The sequence below is a fragment of the Somniosus microcephalus genome, chromosome 14 (genome assembly GCF_052327205.1).
Source record: "Somniosus microcephalus isolate GS21.2 chromosome 14, FLI_Smic_1.0, whole genome shotgun sequence".
NCBI lineage: Eukaryota > Metazoa > Chordata > Chondrichthyes > Squaliformes > Somniosidae > Somniosus > Somniosus microcephalus.
In genome coordinates, this window is record NC_141000.1 from 85878101 (window position 1) to 85894919 (window position 16819).

Sequence of the window (16819 nt, forward strand, 5' to 3'; positions counted from 1 at the left end):
AATTAAATAAAACAAATCCAAACTCCATGGGCCAGATTTTGTTGTAGCAGGGCATTTAACGGCGCCTGCCGTTAGTTAGACTTGCCCCGGCACCCATCAGCTCAAAACATTTCTGTCCAAGTTGCTGAAAGTGCGAGCGGATAATGGTGCAGCGAGGGAAACGGCATCTGGGACTTGGGTGAACAGGGCAACCAACAGGTTGACAGTTTTAAATTCTCCCCAAAAAATTCACAACCTGAAGGAATGAAACGCCACATTTATAATAGTTAATTCTCGGTCCCAGAAAGGGTGATTGGCAGCAATGTTCCCGTTGAATTGTGTGGCCGCGCAGCTGTCTGCTGGTCCCACACAGGCTGCTTGCCAGCTTGACAATAGGAAAAAGCGCGCATGTGCAGAAATTTGAATGGGCCACGCAGCCTGTTAAAGGGGCCGCGCACCCAAAAAATTAAAGGGACCGTTATTGGCAGTCGTTAACACTTATCACGTGATTAAAAGGGTCCGTACACTATTAGCCCTAAATATCTGTGGCGGGTTTAGTTCGTATCTACTGCGCAAATATAGCAAGTTCACAACATTCAATGATGGGACAGACAGACAGCAAAATGCAGTTTTCGCGAAGCTAATGGCAGAGCGGCACAACTCGGGCAGCAACGTTTGGATATTCGCATCTGCCCCTCACCTGCAGTTGCTGTACCATTTACGCATAAATAACGGCGAGCCCCATATATTGTTGGGAGAAAAGTGAGGGCAGGGAATAATTTTCAGACAGTGCATTCTCACTTTGGGTTCAGATGATGACAATCCACTCAAATTTTGCTTGTGGTTTACAATGGCATCTAAGATTACTGCCTTATACTCACTCCAAGATTTTTTACTTTCCTGAGGAATGAGATAGGTCTTGTGAATGAGGTGAGGTGAGCGAGGTGAGCGAGGGAGAATAAATGACAGTGGATAGGGCACAGATAGATTTCCAGCATGCCTGTGTTTGACGAAAGGATGTCAATTAGATTAATGAAAATATTATCTTTAAATTATCAAAAATCAAGAGAACTCACTGTTAGTAGTACATTAAGATAAGTAGGCAAAGATGATATGGCCCACAATTTGTCAAGATTATACCAGCCACTTTCAGACAAATGTTGCAAATCAGATAGAAAGAACAAATTCTTATAATTGCAGATCGGTGTTACTGTTTTGTGCAAAGTGCTATGTTCTGTTATGCTAAACTAAACAAGTGAAGCAGTCCTAGAAGTACCTTAAGACGATTTTGTACATTAAGGAGCTATATAAATGCAAATTGTGGTTGGAACATCAACATTTTCAGTACAATTTTACTTTCTATAAATTCTCCGTCATCATAATTATATGCAACACTCAGGAGCACCTGTATACCAGAGCACCCCTCTCCAAGTAACTGTTATTTCTTTGATTCTCCCTCTCTTAACACCCCCCCACCCCCAATTAAATTCCAGTAAGAATTTTAAATTAAAAACCCAATGGGGAGGAGCACACCCTGGAAGTACATAGGAACAAGCGCAGGCCAGTCAGTCTCTCAAGCCTGTTCCACCATTCAATGAGATCATGATGATCTGTATCTTAACTCCACCCACCTGCCTTGTTTCCATATCCTTTTATGCCCTTGTCTACAAAAATCCATCAATCTCAGATTTAAAATTATTAACTGAGAGTTCAACACTTCTACCACCCTTTGCATGAAGTGTTTCCTAACTTCTCTCCCGAATGGCCTGGCTCTGATTTTAAGGTTACGTCGCCTTGTCCTAGACTCCCCCATCAGTGGAAAAAGTTTCTCTATCTACCCTATCAATTTCTTTCAAAATCCTACAAACCTCAATCAAAGCTCTGCGTGACCTTCGATATTCCAGGGACTACAAGCCTAGTTTATGCAATCTCCTCATAATCTAACCCTTGGAGCCCTGGTAACATCCTGGTGAATCTGCGCTGCAAAATCAAATCAAATCAACTTTTATTGTCATTGTTAGTGCACAAGTGCAGTACAACGAAATGTAGGCTTGCGGCTCCCGAGAGTGTACATTTAGATTAAGACATTTAAACATTCAACATTCATTTGGCTTGTAATACATTAACATAAACATAACCATAACCATAATAAAGTGCATTGGCAGATGTGCAGGCTTTAGAGTTTATTTGTGGAGTTCAGTAGGATGACAGCCCTGGGAAAGAAGCTGTTCCTAAATCTGGTCGTACGGGTGCGAATGCATCTGTAGCGTCTCCCAGGTGGCAGGAGGGCGAACAGACTGTGGCTGGGGTGGGTAGGGTCTTTGATGATGGACCGTGACCTCCGTAAACAGCGTTTCTGGTATATGTGCTCTATGGTCGGTAGCCGGGTGCCGGTAATGCGTTGGGCAGTTTTGACTACCCGCTGCAGGGCTTTCCGGTCATAGTAGCTACAGCTGCCATACCATACTGTGATACAGTTCGTCAGGATGCTCTCGATTGTGCAGCGGTAAATGTTAGAGAGGATCAGGGGTGACAGGTTACATCCCTTCAGCCTCCTTAGGAAATATAGGCGCTGCTGGGCCTTCTTCACCAGAGAGGAGGTATTGAGGGACCAGGAGAGGTCTTCCGTGATGTGGACTCCGAGGAACTTAAAGCTGTCCACCCTTTCCACCACAGCCCCATTGATGTGGATGGGGGTGTGACTTCCGCCTTTAGACTTCCTGAAGTCCACAATGATTTCTTTGGTTTTCTTGATGTTAAGGGCCAGGTTGTTATCGGCGCACCACTTCACGAGATGCTGGACCTCCTCCCTGTAGGCTCCTTCCAAGAGCAATATATCCTTTCTAAGGTGCAATGCCCACCTCCAATTTAGATAAGGATTGATTCCCTGAATGAGTATGGTCTGAAAAGATTGAATGGATCTGTCAGAAACCAATCACCTAATGTAGATGTGAAAGACATTATCTCCTTATTTTTAAAAAAATCATAATTTAACACTTCCTATCCAATCATTAAGGAGTGGATAACAAAGTTGGAACAATGCCCAAGGAATAACCTGCATGCTGTAGTTAGTCAAGAATGGCTGATCTTGATGGGATGGGAAAACATTGAACAAAATACTTAAATGGCAGACTTAGCCCATCTAACAAGGAGGTGGAATGTCCGCTAGCACACATTCATTAAAAATGAAAAAAACTCAAGCACAAGTAAAGGCCACTGGGCACATTGAAACTTGTCCTTCCAGTGCTCAAACTCACCCAGCCTATTCATTCAACTGCATTTTGATTGCCACTAATCTCTGACTATTATCTTACCTGGTAAGCTAGTCCAAAGAAAAACGGAGAAATTGTTTGCAATATCTGTTTTAAATTCACTTTACATTCTACTCTGAAGTAATTCTAGGTTCACCCTATCTGTATCTTTTAATATTTTATATGCTTCATTGAGTGCCCCCCTTAACCATCTTTCCAGATTTGGGCTCATCAAATTTCCCTCATAGTTAGGGCAAATGATTTGGCACAGTTCAACATCCAACTAATTTCTGCACCTGCTGCATGCAGTGGAATTTGTTGCCTGAACAGCCAGTGAAAATGCTAGTTTCCAAGTGGATCGGAGCAATAAATGATTTGCCATCGTCATAACTCATTACACTTGTTGTTGTTCTATGCACCCCCCCGCCCCACCCCAATTCATCCATGTCCCTTTTGAAGCATGGCGACCAAACTGTACACAGTATTGCAAGTGCGGTCTGACCTGTGCATTCCAAAGCACCAGCACTTCTGTAGACTTGCACTACCTAGGAATTTGCTTTTAGAATTGCTTCTCCACATTTCCTTAACTTAGAAAGTGGCAAGCCTACTTTTATTCCCAGGTGCTTTTCCAATTCTCCTTTTGTCAGTTGCATTCCTTTGATTTTAAATCTATATCCAAAAGTGATGCCATTCAACATTCCTTTTGTACATCACTAAGGCTGTCAAGTCTTTTTTTTTTCCCCTCTGTTGAAGAATTTGATTGCTGTTGATTGAATCAGAGTTCCATCAGCTATGGGGTTAGCCAAAAATACAATTCTTTTAAAAGGATGGTTGAAAGACGAGTTTCATGAAATTCAAGCAATGGCTTCTGGGCACATTTGCCACAATGAGTAATAAAACAGAAGATGCCCTGCTTTTCTGTCCGGAGACTATGGTTGGAAAAGCTGTGGATCAAAGCAGACGCCAAACAGTCTTGGATTAAAATGTAGCCAAGTTCCAAGTAATTTGGTCCTCTTTTGGGCTTACTGGAGATAGTGGGGCATGGAGCCAGGATTCCTATTCTAGGAGCAAGAATCAGACACGTGGAGCGGTGGGGGGGGGGGGGGGGAGAACAAGGTGGAAGATAGAAGAGGCCCATGGTCTCATGCCTGTGCAACCTCAGCATTTTCTCTGGTGTCATTGTGGGGACAAATAGCAATACATTGATTAGATGCCTGATTACAATGACTGCTCAAAACCATTTCATGCTGACCATCATTTGCTCATTGAGAAATAGGGCAGGAAAATGTATCAACTGCCCCATCATTGGCTGCCATTTTTTCCCCGTTGCCTTGCTCCCATTGTTTGAAATTGCCTACCTAAATACCTCTGCCTCTCCACCACCTTTTGTCTTTTAAGACCCTTCTTAACGGCCATTTCTTTGACCAAGTCTTCAGTTTGCACCCCCCATCTAATCTCTTCTTTGGCTCAGTATCCAGTCCCCACATTGTTGCGAAGAGACTTCGTGCTACATAAATGCAAGTTGAAGGCTAGAGTTGATTCATGTCTGTGAAGTTTGACACAACTATGATGAAACTTGTTCCTCCAAACTCTGTTTAAAAGAATTATTTAATCCTTCCTCTAGTGTTTTGATCAAATGAGATTTTACTGTTTCTGGTTAGTATTATGGTTGGAATTCAGGAGGGCAAGAATGCAGGTGCCTCTTTTCACTGACAAGGGTGATACCTGGGCTGACAGTATGCCAAGAAATACAATGTGCAGGGACACACAAAACTGGTCAGTGGGGACCTAGAAATATTACAATACACCAATGCTTTCTCTATGTTTATCAAGACAAGTTCAGTGGAAAAAGAGATCCAAAGAAAACAGAATGCAATAACAAGACAGCACATTACTTGAATCAACCGGAGGAGGGGATAGATATCGCGTCACACTGTGAAAGTGGGCCACAATGCAATGAGCAGTTTATAAAGTTTCCCTGCCTTGTGGCTGAACAGGCAAATGGTGGTTTTTAATAGTTATGTCTGGTACTACAATGATCCTCTCAGAATCAGTCAGCACATTTCTAGAAACATAGGAACAGGAGTAAGCCATTCAGCACTTCAAGCCTGTTCTGCCATTCAACTCCACCCACCTTGGTTCCATATCCCTTACAAAAACAATCAATCTCAGTTTTGAAATTTTGAATTGACCCAGCCTCAACAGCAGGGGGGGGGGGGGGGGTGCGTGCGTGCGTGCGGGGGGGGGGGGGGGGGGGGGGGAGAAAGAGTTAAAATTCCACTATCCTGTGTGTGAAGTGCTTCCTGACTTCACCCCTGAACAGTCTAGCTCTAATTTTAAGGTTATGCCCCACTGTTCTGGACTCCCGCACCAGAGGAAACAGTTTCTCTCTATCTACTCCATATTAAATCATCAGTTTAATCATCTTAAACATCTCAATTAGATCACCCTTTAATCTTCTATACTCAAGGGAACGAATACAAGCCTAGTCTATGCAACCTGTCCTCAAATTTAACCCCGGTATCATTCTGGTGAATCGGCACAGCACCCCCACCAAGGTAATTTTTTTTTTTTTTATTCGTTCCTGGGATGTGGGCGACGCTGGTGAGGCCAGCATTTATTGCCCATCCCTAATTGTCCTCGCGAGGATGATGGTGAGCCCCCTTCTTGAACCGCTACAGTCCATGTGGTAAAAGTACTCCCATAGTGCGGTTAAGGAGGGTGTTCAGGATTTTGACCCAGTGACGATGAAGGAACTGCAATATATTTCCAAGTCAGGATGGTGTGTAACTTGCAGCTGGTGGTATTCCAGGTGCTGCCCCTTGTCCTTCTAGGTGGAAAAGGACGCGGGTTTGGGAGGTGCTGAAATAGAAACCTTGGCGAGTTGCTGTAGTGAATCTTATAGATGGTACACACTGCAGCCACGGTACGCTGGTGGTGGAGGGAGTGATGTTTAAGGTGGTGGATGGGGTGCCAATCAAGCAGGCTGCTTTGTCCTGGATGGTGTCGAGTTTGTGTTGTTGACATTGCATTCATCCAGGCAAGTGGACAGTATTCCATCACACTCCTGACTTTTGCCTTATAGATGGTGGAAAGGCTTTGGGGAGTCAGAAGGCAAGACACTCGCTGCAGAAAACCCAGCCTCTGATCTGCTCTAGTTGCCACAGTATTTTTGTGGTTGGTCCAGTTAACTTTCAAGTCAATGGCAACACCCCCAGGATATTGATGGTGGGGGATTTGGCAATGGTAATGCCATTAAATGTGATGGAACGGTGGCGGGACTCACTTGTTGGAGATTGTCATTGCCTGGTAACGAATGTTACTTGCCACTTATCAGCCCAAGCATGAATATCGTCCAGGTCTTGCTGCATGTGGGCATGGACTGCTTCATTATCTGAGGAGTTGTGAATGGAACTGAACACTGTGCTATCATCAGTGAACATCCCCCCACTTCTGACCTTATGATGCAGGAAAGGTCATTGATGAAGCAACTGAAGATGGTTCTGCCTAGGACACTGCCCCAAGGAACTCCTGCAGCGATGTCTGGGGCTGTGATGATTGACCTCCAACAACCACAACCACCTTCCTTTGTGCTAGGTATGACTCCAGCCAGTGGAGTTTTCCCTCGGATTCCCCATGACTTCAATTTTACTAGGGCTCCTTGATGCAACGCTTGATGTCAAGGGCAGTCACTCTCACCTCACCTCTGGAATTCAGCTCTTTTGTCCATGTTTGAATCAAGGCTGTAATGAGGTCTGGAGCCGAGGGGTCCTGGCGGAACCCAAACTGAGGATCGGTGAGCAGGTTATTGGTGAGTAAGTGCCGCTTGATAGCACTGTCAATGACACGTTCCATCACTTTGCTGATGATTGAGAGTAGACTGATGGGGCGGTAATTGGCCGGATTGGATTTATCCTGCTTTTTGTGGACAGGAAATAACTGGGCAGTTTTCCACATTGTCAGGTAGATGCCAGTGTTGTAGCTGTACTGGAACAGTTTGGCTAGAGTCGCGGCTACTTCTGTAGCACAAATCTTCAGCATAACAGCTGGGATGTTGTCGGGGCCCATAGCCTTTGCTGTATCCAGTGGGCTCAGATGTTTCTTGATATCACATGGAGTGAATCAAATTACCTGAAGACTGGCTTTCCGTGATGGTGGAGACCTCAGGAGGAGGCCGATATGGATCATCCACTCTGCACTTCTGGCTGAAGATGGTTGCAAACGCTTCAGCCTTGTCTTTTGCACTCGCGTGCTGGGCTCCGCCATCACTGAGGATGGGGATATGCTTTGAGGTGTGGTACCCAGGACTGAATTCAGTACTCCAGATGTGATTTAACCAGAGCTTTATACAACTGTAGCACAATTCCACCCCTTTGTATTCCAGGCCCCTTGAGATAAAGGCTAACATTTTAAATTATTTTTTGTACCTGCTCACTAGCTTTTAGCGATTTCTGTACATGGACCCCTAAATCTCTCTGCTCCTCCACAGTTCCTAGCTTCTCACCATTTAGAAAATACTCTGATCTATCTTTCTTAGATTACACTTCCAATTTACAGACAATAGGTACCTGGGGGGGGACTACAACACATTCGTCTAATCAAAGGATTACCGCATCATCAAAAATCATAGCATCAGAGCACAAACTATTTGCACTGATCTATACCTATGAATATATAGAAATGCATAAAGTTACAACATAGAAATAGACCATTCAACCCACTCAGTCCATGTTGGTGTTTTACCCTCCACGCGAACAAATAGTTCTAATCACATTTACCCATCCAGTTCCGGTATCCCTTCAACGCCTATTCCTTCATTCACTATCCACCTATCCAATCTAATCTTATGTGCTGACAAAGTTTCTGCCTAGGTTACAGTCTTGCAATCACTCCTAGATATCTTTATACAGTTTAAATTAAATTGGATAGTGTATTCTTTGTGTAGCAATGGCCAGAAGTGTGATTTGTGCCCTCGGTGTGACATGATTCACACAAGACAAGATGTGAGAAATTGTTACATCATTAACCTGCAGTTGAGCAGTAAATTCTATAGAATTCAACTTCGCCTTTTATTGAAACTACTTTGTTTGAATTTGTAATATTTCAACTAATGATCAGTTAATAAACCTACCATCATTAATGAACTTTGAAAAAACCTTGTCAGCTATTTTGTATAAACATACCTGAATGTTACCAGGTACCCATGTCAATGGACTGCTCGAATATTTATCTATACTCAAATCAGCTACTACCTAAATAATAGCTCCAAAAGATTAATTTAAATTGTCGAGGTATTTTATCTTTCATCTTACACAGTGACTCCACTTCAAAAGTACTTCATTGGCTGTAAAGCACTTTGAGACGTCCAGTGGTCGCAAAAGGCGCTATACAAATGCAAGTCTTTCTTTCTTTCATCCACCTTGATTATTAATTAACCCTTTCTCATTTCACAATACTAGATCTAAAACAACTTGTTCCCTAGTTGGTTCCTCAACATACTGATCCAGAAAACTATCTTGTATACATTCCATGAACTCATCCTCCACACTATTACTGCAAATTTGGTTTGCCCAGTCTATATGTAGATTAAAGACCCCCATGATTACTGTATTACCCTTAAAAGACTTACATTTACATAGCGTCTTTCACGACCACCGGACATCTCAAAGTGCTTTACAGCCAATGAAGAACTTTTGAAGTGTAGTCACTGTTGTAATGTGGGAAACGCGACAGCAATGTGATATTGACCAGCTAATCTGTTTTTTTTTGTTATGTTGATTGAGGGATAAATATTGGCCAGGACACCGGAGATAACTTCCCTGCTCTTGTCCGAAATAGTGCCATGGGATCTTTTACGTCCACCTGAGCGCGCAGACGGGGCCTCGGTTTAACGTCTCATCCGAAAGACGGCACCTCCGACAGTGCAGCACTCCGCTGGAGTGTCAGCCTAGCTTTATGTGCTCAAGTCCCTGGAGTGGGACTTGAACCCACAACCTTCTGACTCAGAGGCGAGTGTGCGACCCACTGAGCCACAGTTAACATTAGAACAATCCAGAACAAATGGGACATAGCCTTAAAATTAGAGGGAGGCTGTTCAGGGGTGAAGTCAGGAATCATTTCTTCACACAAAGGGGTAGTGGAAATCTGGAACTCTCCCCCCAAAAAGCTGTTGAGACTAGATCAATTGAAAATTTCAAAACAGAGATTGATAAATTTTTGTTAGGCAATGGTATTAAGGGATATGGAATCAAGGTGGGTGAAGGGAGTTAAGATACAGATGAACCAGGATCTAACTGAAATGCACTACAGGTTCAAGAGGCTGAATGGCCTACTCCTGCTGCTGTGTTTACATGCTCAGTTTTCACTTCCAAAGGAAAGCACTTCGAGAAAATACTCATCACCTCACCAGTCAAGTCACAGGCCAAACCCATACCCTATCACTTATTAGTAAATCAACGCAAGATACCATCAGAACAAATTCAAATTTCTAGGCCTGTGGCTCACAATTGTGTAGTATTTACAATGTTTTATGTTGTAGCCTCACTCCTAAATGCCTGTAATAGGAAGTGTTCAGATGCCAGGTTAACAATTACTTCCCACAATCCAACAAATGTATAACTGAAGTGAGGAGCTTGCCATCGTGATTAGCACATTGCCATACTGGAATGTACGGAATATTTTGGTACCCTTTGCTGCTGGTGCTTGAATTTCACTGAACAGTTTTTTTTTAAATATTGTTAAGAAATCATGGAGTTAGAAAGCAAAAAAGCCCCAGAGTGAAATAGGTGAACATACCTCTGATTTTAACATTGGGGAAATCCTAGTGGAAATTAGATATTTCTGGAGTGAAGTGAAAATCACCTCACATAAATGTAACAATATTAAAACATATCTTTAGAACAGCCCCAATACATATTTTTATCTTACTTCTAGAATAAAACTAAGTTACTGAATATACACACAAGGGAGAAAACGTCATTTACAGCATTTGATTTGTTTTCTAAGCTGAATTCTCTGCTAATTAAGTTTAACAATGTCAGTGCTATGCCACTTTTTTTTAATTTTTTTTATTAGGCAGTAATAGGTTAGATGCATGATAAAGCACTCTCGCCAGTGCTCCAATAGTATCTTAAACCACGCTCAGAGTTCCCTCCCTCTCCATCTAATGACATATCTGACAGTAAGCAAAGGGTGACTGTTAAATTAAGTTCGCTTTTCATAATGTAAAAACTAAAATGGATTTAGTGTATACCTATTGCTTGAGCTATTACACTTAATTTTCGTGAATGATTTCAAACCAAAAATCCTGAAGTTTTAAATACAAAAATGACACGACACCACAAAGTATTAGTACGTAAATGTCAAAACATTGCCTGCCTTAGTTACTTTTTTTTTTTTTTTTATAAACTGATCACAAACCGAAGGATTAAAATCAGACCCACATAAACGAGCAGCATTCAGATCTCTACTAGTTTTCTGCTCCACCTTAAAAAATATACACTGCACAATAATTTGTTCAGTCCCATATATGTCTTGCTTCAAAGGTGAGAGTTTGCTATTTTAAAATAAAAATTGGCGTACCATCTACATAAAGCAATACACAGCCCATCATTTGAATAGGATGAAAAAATATTCCAGTCAGACCTCCTTTCCTTGCTCCTTCCAATTAAACCGACATTCCATATATAAAGGAATGTGATATAAAGCTTTAATACATGTGCAACTTCGTTTTGACATCATTTTAATGCAGTTGTATTTGTGGGCCTAAACAATTTTTGGGGGCAATATCCAGTGGTAAGGTTTTTTTTTTCCTGTTTCTCTCCTCCTCACTTGATACTGACTTATACTGGAATAAGGTTCCATGATGCCAGCAGTCCTTCACCACCTCACCCAAGTCACTATTTGATAGTGAGCATTGGCAAACTATCTAACCATGGAGGACATCACCTGATCATCTCACCAAACATCCATGGGCATGCACTTTTCAGTAAGAGCCACTCAATGGCAGTCAGAAGTGGGAAATCCTGACTATTATTTCTCCTCCTCAGACCAGAGGCATTGAGGCTAACTGGAGTACCCAATCGTTGCCCCAGCACAATGTTAAATTGTTACCATTCATCGGCTTAAACAAAATGTTAAGTTTCAACTGAAACAGCAGAGCACGGCAAATACTTTAAACAGAATTAGTGTGCAGACAGGGGTCCCACGGACGTGAAATTTCAGTCAATTTCATAAATGAGTGACAAGAATATACAACAGATTGAACAGCAGAAAAGATAATGGCCTGGAAATTGCAGTCAGAGGCTTGCCGCCAGCATACGCCTCCGAACCGCAAGAAAACTCTGTACTTGCCTGCTGTCTCCGGAGCTTCGGACTTTTACAGTCCTGGGCCTGCGTAAAGGTCCACGCATCCCAGGGGCGCATACGGTTCGCAAGCGTCCCTGGGACCATGTGGGACAGGCCAACCAATGACAAAGGGGGACTCCGAGTATGCATATAGGGATTCCATTTACGTACAGAATCCCCATAAGCATAATAAAAATTACCCAATAAGTAAAATTTCACATTAAAATAAAAATAAATAATCACAGGTTCAAAATCAAAATACCCTTTAAACATTTAAAATTAAAATTTTATTTTTTGAAAAATAAATTTAAACATTTTTAAATGGAACAAAAATTAGTTAAATGTAAGTGAATGTTTAAATCATTTAAAAAATGTTATTTTTACATTTATTTTAACCCTTACGCTGGTAAAAAGAAGCCCTTACGCCTCCTTTTACCGGCGTACGGGTTTGGTGGGTATTCGCTGGGCATAGCCCAACAGCTGATGGGTACGATCTGTCAAGGAAAAACTTGACAAATCGCAAGTTCCGGGTTTTCGCGTGCGTAACCCCGGAACTTGCAGGGCACCTATGACAACGTACGCCGTCATAGGCCCTGTAAAATCCAGGCCATTATGAACATAAAGGAAAACCAGTATTTGAAAACTTCTAGACAAGGTCAGGAAAGAGTGAATGAAGTACTAGGTGCCAAGAATGGGTAAACATGGCCATAGCCAATTAATTGGTTATTATTTGGCAATTAAAGTATAATTTAGAAACATTAGAAATTAGATGTGGATTTTTAAAAATAATTTCCACACTCTCTCCCTCCCCGCCCCACCCCCCACCCCAGCCCAGCCAATCGTTTTATCCTCTCCTGTTGCTAGGCTACTGGCAGCCATTTAAACAACGAATGTTGGTAGACCTTTCAACCATTGAGGCATCAGAGCGGATTAGTCCTTACATGCACTTCCAGGTAGTGACTAGGTTTTCTGGATAACGATTAAGACCTGGAATCCTGCTTCATTTCCCCTTCCTTAACCTGGGAGTACTGAGGGCAACTGCCGTGCCCCAACTGCTGTGCCAACTGAGATTAGCTCAGCAGAAATCAGCAATCACCCTAGGACCTTTACATTTATGTCACTTAATGCTACTAGAAACCATGAATCAATTAACTTTTTAAAAAACTGTCCTTTACAAAGACTTACCCATTCTGAGATTCTAATAAGCATCATATAATTCAAATGTATTTTAAGCTAATGATAGTAATCTGCTTTGTCCAATGTCCATTTGGTACACAATGCAACAGATGAACCGAGAAAACTCATCCAAATGAATCTTTTTAAGCTACCATGAAGGGATGAATCGTGGGTACTGCAACAAAGCACACGCACAAAATCTAAGAGTTTTAAGTTGTGCGCCACACAATGCAAACTTTAAAAAAATATTAGCAGGACCCCTGCATTTTTGCTTATGTTCCACTTATAGGGGCAGAGACCACAAGTACCACACACATCTTAGTACATTGCTGGTCTATATAACGGCTTATTCTTTTTGCCAATCTCCACTTGCTTTTAAGTAGGTTACTACCATTAAAACTTCTTCAAAAATGAAGTTAAACCAGCCTCATCTGAAAAATTTAAATTGAGAAATACAAGAATGTGCACTAAAACCCTTGGATTGCCCTTCAGTGCTACTGAAAGCATGCTAACAATACAATATTTTACATTACTTTGCCATTAATGAAGTAGCCATAAACAATGTGGATTTTTTCCTGAGAATTACGTAGTGGGCTAGTATTTTAGTAAATACACTGTCACTAAATACAAAAAACAAACACAAATGAGAAACCACTTACACATTAAGCTCAGTAGATCACATCACAAATGGCCCAGTATTGCAGCATGTTTTCCATCAATACACCGCATTAGGATAGCAAGTTGCATGTAGGTCCATAGAACAACAGGGGTTGCAGGAAAGCAATCAGTGGCAGAAAGCCTGGCCAATTTCCCCCTCCTACTTGACAGCACCGAAGCCAATAGTAGCACTGCAACTACTGTCTCAGTCAAGGTTGATTAACTAGCACAGACTATGGATCAAACTTTCAACTTCATTGGTTTCTTTAGCTGAGCTACATGCCATGTGGTGATTTTACCTACTAAACCATGCAATGTCCTTCTTCCAAGCATAAAGAGACAGAATAGATGTATTCTGTCAGCAGGGCTCTCTGTGCTGAAAATATCGGAGAGTATTGTCTTTCCGCTGCTATTCCCCTTCTCCTCATCCTAATACACATTTGAATAAATGAGGCCTACTGTTCAAAGAGGTCTGTAAAAAGACCTGATTAAATTTGAAGCTGTTTGGGGGGGTAGGATCAGTTCACAATAAAACAGTGATTTTTCTCAACTCACAAAAGTAAAGTTGCAGTATGCCAATTTACTAATATATTTTGGAAGCTTAGAATGCACCAGTAGTTTCGCAGGAAATATGGATTTATAACATTTTTTGGAAGAGTTCAAAAATAGTTTATTAAAATTATGCAAAAATGAATTCTGTAATACCCACTTCTAGATATATGAAAGAAAGTTAGAATCCAGGCCTTCCCTAAAAAAGGTAAATATTGCAAAACAATACAAACTGTGGAAAATTCTAAATTTCCAACTTTAAAGCTAGTCATGTCAAAGGATTCTTTCATACCCTCCCCCTCAAAAAGTTCTCTCAATGTTCACATTCATTATTGATGGTGGGTACTTTAAGAGGTTGCATGTCTTCAGCAGGGATGTCATAGTACTACTACTGTCTCGTCACTTGTTAGTGAACATTATTACCTCCACTTTCACTCTTTTGTTTAAAGAAGGAGTGAAATATTGGTGAATTGCAGAAAATCATTGCGCATTTTGAAGTAAGCTACATTCAGCTTGTGTTTTATCACAAATCTACTTACATTTTAAAAATGATATATACCATGCACTGTACTTTTGGAATTGAGAAATTCAAAATACTCCCATAATGAACAGGTATGTTTTACATCATAAAAGACAACAGTTACATATTTGCTAGGACAAACAAGCATTCATCAAGAATGATAAATGTTATTACATTTTTAAAGAGGTAGATCATTTTTGAATAAGCCAAAATCAAATAACATGTTAAAAAGGACCGAATGGCACACCAAATTCCTAACCATCATTGATTAAATTACTACATCTCTAACTAACCTGGTGGGCATGCAGACACAGGAAAGGCTAGAAATCACAAAGAATTAAGTCAATATCCACTGGTTGTGCAATAAAGTTATTTTAATATTTGCACCCTTCAGAAATTACAAAATCCCATTCCAACCCATTTGAGAATAATTGGAAATATAAGTGACGTTAATGTTAACAATAAGTAATCACCAAGTTAGAAAGAGAGCCCACGACTAGTTCTTATACATTTCTAAGCAGATTAAAGTTTTAAGTCTTTTTTCGATTTTAAAAATAGTCCGAAATAAAAATGCTTATGGATAATGGTTTGTGAACAGAAATCCTTATGGCCACAAGCAGACGATCAGGCGAATCATTTCTAGTCTAGTCTTTATTTTTTAAAAATTAACACAGGATGTTACTTAATTAACGAACAGATTATGGATCATGAAATCGATTATTCGCTCGACTAATAATATGTTCGAGGTGGGGAGGATTCTAAATAAAGAAAAATGATTTGGATAAAATGTACTTACTGCTGACTTTCATGCTCCCAAAAGCAGACGGCTGCTGCACAGGTTTGCAGCTCTCAGCAAAAGACGTTGTCCTGGGTCGACCACTCATGATTACTTTAAAGCGACATCTAATTTTTCAAACATATATTTTTTTTAAAAAGACACTTTTATATTCCTTTATTTTCTTTCCCCTCTTGCTTAATTTTAATCCTGTCCACCTGGTTTCATCGCGCAAATTTCTCCCAGACAAAATTAGTTGTGTTTTTTTTTTGGTTTTCGTTTTATAATAAGAATCGCCAGAAATAAATCTGAAATGATTTCGGAGCTCTACATTGATCTTGACTGAGCTCAATGCAGGATGGTGGTGATGATGATGGTGGTGGTGGTGGTGGTGGTGGTGGTTCCTGCCATGGCGGCTCCTTCAGTTCAATTCAATTCTGAGGTAATTTTTTTCTTTTAATTTCTCGACTTATTTTTTTCAGACTTTAAAAGCCCATTCGCATCTCTTTTAACAGACGATAAAAAATTAAAACGATTTCTGAGGGGAAACCCGTGTTTTTACCCCAATTAAAACGGTTAAAACCCCTCCCTAATTCACTCGGCTGTCTTTGTACTATTTTTTTGCCTATCTCTTTCTCCCTCTTACTGCAGCTGTAACCTCTTGGTCAATCTAACTTGATACCGGGGCGCTTTGATTGACTTTAGAAAAGAACCATTCACAGAACGCGTCGGAGACGTCAGCGTCTCCCAGAACAGTACGTAACCAATTGGCGGTGGGGTGTTGCTTAAGGTGCTTATCAAGTTTGGTTGACTGACAACGACAGGGAAACTGGCCGACAGCCTCGGATTGCCCATCCCCCTCCTCGTTTGTCTTCGCCAGCCAATGAAATCACGTCATCAGTCGTACGAAGCTATGACGGAAAGGCACGAGCTCCGCGAAGCGCCTGTGACGCTAACCAATCGGAATCCGAGGAAGGACCTATCCGCCCTGACGACGAGCGTTCCCTGTGATTGGAGGACGGGTTTCGAACGCTGTGTTGTGCAATGGACAGCGGCCTCTAGGCTTGGAGGAGTTGGCGGTGTGATTTAATCGGCAGGTGAAACCTGTATTACATACAGGGTCATTCACTTGTATAAATAAACATTAACGGTCAAAACCAGAACAGTAAGAATCATAGAAATTTACAGCACAGAAGGAGGCCATTTGGCCCAGCTTGTCCGTGCCTGCCGACGAAGAGGTATCCACTCTATTCCCACTTTCCAGCACTTCGTCCATAGCCTTGTAGGTTATGGCACTTCAAGTGCATATCCAAGTACTTTTTAAATGTGATGAGAGTCTCTGCCTCTACCACCCTTTCAAGCAGTGAGTTCCAGACCTCCACCAGTCTCTGGGTGAAAAAATTTCTCCTCAAATCACCTCTAAACCTCTGACCAATTACTTTAAATCTATGCCCCCTGGTTATTGACCCCTCCACTAAGGGAAATAGGACCTTCCTATCCACACTATCTAGGCCCCTCATAATTTTATACACCTAAATTAGGTCTCCCCTCAGCCTCCCCTATTCC

At 41.4% G+C, this 16819-nt stretch overlaps 1 protein-coding gene across 2 annotated transcripts in view; it reads right to left on the reverse strand.

Annotated features, from left to right (window-relative positions):
• gsk3ba (glycogen synthase kinase 3 beta, genome duplicate a) overlaps positions 1–15942 on the reverse strand; it is a 164072-nt gene extending 148130 nt beyond the window's left edge. Inside the window, exon 1 of one of the 2 annotated variants that reach the window (XM_086006854.1) lies at positions 15275–15940. In XM_086006854.1, coding sequence (XP_085862980.1) covers positions 15275–15362 — 88 coding nt within the window. In that variant the 5' untranslated portion in view covers positions 15363–15940. Of the gene's footprint in view, positions 1–15274 lie in introns of both variants that reach the window. The other variant, XM_086006856.1, reaches the window with a different exon arrangement.
• Between the last annotated feature and the right edge of the window lie 877 nt (positions 15943–16819).